At 39.1% G+C, this 3,272-nt stretch overlaps 1 protein-coding gene across 1 annotated transcript in view; it reads right to left on the bottom strand.

The window, feature by feature from the left end:
* Window positions 1–46: 46 nt before the first annotated feature.
* TPH1 (tryptophan hydroxylase 1) overlaps window positions 47–3,272 on the bottom strand; it is an 8,766-nt gene continuing 5,540 nt past the window's right edge. Inside the window, exons 7-11 of the mRNA XM_010182336.1 lie at window positions 3,088–3,223; window positions 2,452–2,578; window positions 1,226–1,321; window positions 523–656; window positions 47–221 (exon numbers count right to left, since the gene is read on the bottom strand). Coding sequence (XP_010180638.1) covers window positions 47–221; window positions 523–656; window positions 1,226–1,321; window positions 2,452–2,578; window positions 3,088–3,223 — 668 coding nt within the window. The remainder of the gene's footprint in view (window positions 222–522; window positions 657–1,225; window positions 1,322–2,451; window positions 2,579–3,087; window positions 3,224–3,272) is intronic.

The following is a 3,272-nucleotide window of genomic DNA, read 5'->3' as shown; positions in this document are numbered from 1 at the left end:
GGAAAAGAGAAGGGTTGTTGAGTGCACCACACTGCTGACAGGGGTGTTAAATTTCCAGCTGCTTGCCCATCTTGCTGAGGGCATCGCTGACAATGTCCAGCTCATGACGTAGCTCATTCACTACGCTGGCAATGCTCTTCATGTCCTTCAGGATCTGCACGCTTTGAGTATATGGATTGTACTTCACACCAAATGGGCGCTTGATGGTTTTTGCAAACTCTCTATTCAAGTAAAAAAAGAAGGAGTTACAAACAAAACACAAATGCATCCTCTGTACGCAGTCAGTATCAATAACCGCTTTTCTGAACTACTTACTTTCTTTAAGAAAGTTGTACTTGTTAGACAGTTCATAATCTCTCTCACCCAGTACATGGAAGACCAAGCAAATACTAATCTTGGCTTTCCAACCCCATGAAAGATAATTATAAAACTGTTGTAAGAATAAAAGAGTTTGCTGTTGCTACCAAGGGATGTGTGACATCAACCCTGCTTTTATAAAACAGAGGAAAAAAACTGCTGTACCTCATCTTTTCCTTTGCTTCTTCAAAACTTTCAGAAACAAAGTAAACCTCCTGGAAAGTTGTAATGAGGCATTCTTGCTTGCAGGTGACCTTTGGATCAAAAGGCTTGACTTTGGCACTGCCAGAGATCGAGTGCTGGCAACATAAGGTGTTATCACAGGTCAGAGGAACATCACCACCCAGATAATCCACAAGAAGATGACATGAGGTAGAGTGAATAAAAAGAAAAATATTAAGTAAAACCATATATAGTGCATTGCTTCTTAAAATTTTTATCTGCAGATGAACAGAGGTTAAAGCTTAACAAACGGAGTATCTCTGAGCAGTAATATTCTGCCAATCTGGGTCAAAAAAGGTATTACTCAGACACAAGGCTCATGTGTCAACAAGAGCAGTATTTTCAGAATCTGGTTAAAAAAGCAGAGCTTTATTCTTAAAATAGTTACTTGGAACATAACATGAAGAAATACCAGTCATCTAACACTTCCTGAAAAAGACATGAGAGCTGCTCAGCATCTATCCAAAAACCAGACTGTCCAGTGATTATTGCCACAGTGAATTTGCTTAAAGTCTAGTAGGTGTTTAGGAGTTTTCAAAATAAGTACTTTTAGAATAATACCTCATAAAAAAACAGGGCAAAACAGTATCAATAATAATCAGGTACAAACAAAGAAAAGAGGTCAACAGGCAGTAGATATTCTTACCTTAAGCTCACTAATTGAGGAGAGCAAGCCAGCCCCATAAACTCGTAGCTGTCCCTCTTGCTTGCACAAGCCAAACTCTACAGTGAAGAAGTAGCACTGAAACAGAGGAGGGAGTAACATAATTCAGCCTTCAGCAAAGATGCTGTGGGGAACCAGATGGGGGCATTTCTATTTGTAGGTAGTGTCACACAGTTGCAAGTATCGGTCATCACTTGGTTATCCTTCTCAGATATTTAAAGATGAAGGAAGCCAGAATAGAAGGGTGAAGAACCACAGGATTGTATGTTTCTCATAAGAAAGACTGACACTGGAGATCTCATCTCCCAAATAGGCTAGAAGCTGTTAATGTCAACAGGAAGATGGAGACATCAATCTGTTTTGAGAAATACTGTCAAGACATGAAACATGGCAGTTTCAGCTTAAAAGAAACACTGGATAGAGAGGATCTCTGTGAGTCAGTGAAAACATCAGCCCACTACACCTTGTTCCTCATATGCTTAGTGACCTGTAAAATTAATGTTTAGTTTGCTGGATTTCAGGATTTCTGCAGGTATATGGGGAGGAATGCTATTTTCATAGATGGCTTAATTCTGCTCCCACTGAAGGGAGTGGAAATTTTACCACTAGCTACATGAAGTGAGGTAAAAAATGTGAAAATATCAGCAAACCAGTTCTTTCATAACTGGCATCAATTATTTTTCATCTAAATTTAATTTCAATCTTAAAATAGTGTTGCCAAAGCATCCAGAAACTGATACCCAGAAAATAAGATTAATTCATCTTATTTTAATTATTTGGCTGAAAAGTATCTAGTGCTAGTGCTCAGCATATTCAATGAAAACACCATATCATTCCAACTCATTCTACACATTAAAGAAGTAGATTACTTTAAAAATCATTTAATCATGTTCCCAGAAGTAAAAAGATCTTGTTTGGAAGAAACAGACCATAGAATTTCATTCTGGAAGAAGTGATCTACCACCAGAAGTTGCATCCTTACTTCATAGCCAAGTGAAAAAAATACCAGTCATATCCACCTTAAAATGTATTTTTTCCTAGCATGAAAAATTGCTCTATGCTCTAAAAGCCGAGAACCAGTGCAACACATAGGTCTACTAGCAGAGGCAGCTACTGTCAACATGAAGCTCCAAATTTATTCAATGGAGTAAGATCAGCCTAGTAGAGCACAAAGCTTTCAACAGGATCACCACCACTGAAACACTCACTGTTGCCAGTTTTTGAACAGCTTCATCTGATGCCCCAAGCGATGCAAGACCAATTTCCTGGGAGAATTGAGCAAAACTGGGTTCAGCCAAAAGTGGGACATGGCCTAGGAGCTCATGGCAGGTATCTCTGGAAAAAGAAACAAAACAAGAAACCTCATGATCTGTCTTTGTGGTAGAGTGAAAAAGCAGCACAACTGAACAGACACAATATCTTGCATTAAACTATTTAGCACACAGAAGACAGAAAAGTGTCAATCATGTTTAGCTGAAAGCAATTGAGCAGGTAACACCAGCTTTACCTAAGTATATAAACTCAGATTTTCAAATGAACCTGTCTAAAATTGAGATCTGAGCTCCACACTTATGAGGCAATTAAGTATTAAACGAACTCCGCACACAATGACATCAGTAAGAGCTCTCCAATAACACAGTGTACTTTTGAAAATCCTCTACTCATGAAGGTGGCACTTGAATGTGTTAAAACTTCGCTACATCCAGCATGAAGGCTGAGTCTTCAGCACCTTAAAAAAATCCGTTTTATTGCTGGTGTTCTTGAGCAGCTTTTAAGTAGCTTGGCTCTGGATAGCAAGATTCAAAACTTTGTCTCAAATTGTACCCCAAGATTAAATGACTCACGGCTCTGGTGTATAGAGAGGATCCGAGCTGTGTCTCACATACTGAGTGCAGTGAAAAACTCTGAATGCTAATCCTGCCAAAAAGTCTCTGGGCGATAAATATCCAGCAACAGGGCGAATGGTGAAACCTGTGCGCTCTGAAAACGACCGGAGAAACTGTACATTAGTTTAGTGTAGAATTGCACA

Source organism: Mesitornis unicolor, unplaced genomic scaffold (genome assembly GCF_000695765.1).
Source record: "Mesitornis unicolor isolate BGI_N332 unplaced genomic scaffold, ASM69576v1 scaffold12644, whole genome shotgun sequence".
Lineage (NCBI taxonomy): Eukaryota > Metazoa > Chordata > Aves > Mesitornithiformes > Mesitornithidae > Mesitornis > Mesitornis unicolor.
The sequence above is the reverse complement of the archived record's forward strand: the minus strand, read 5'-3'. Positions and strand labels throughout refer to the sequence as shown.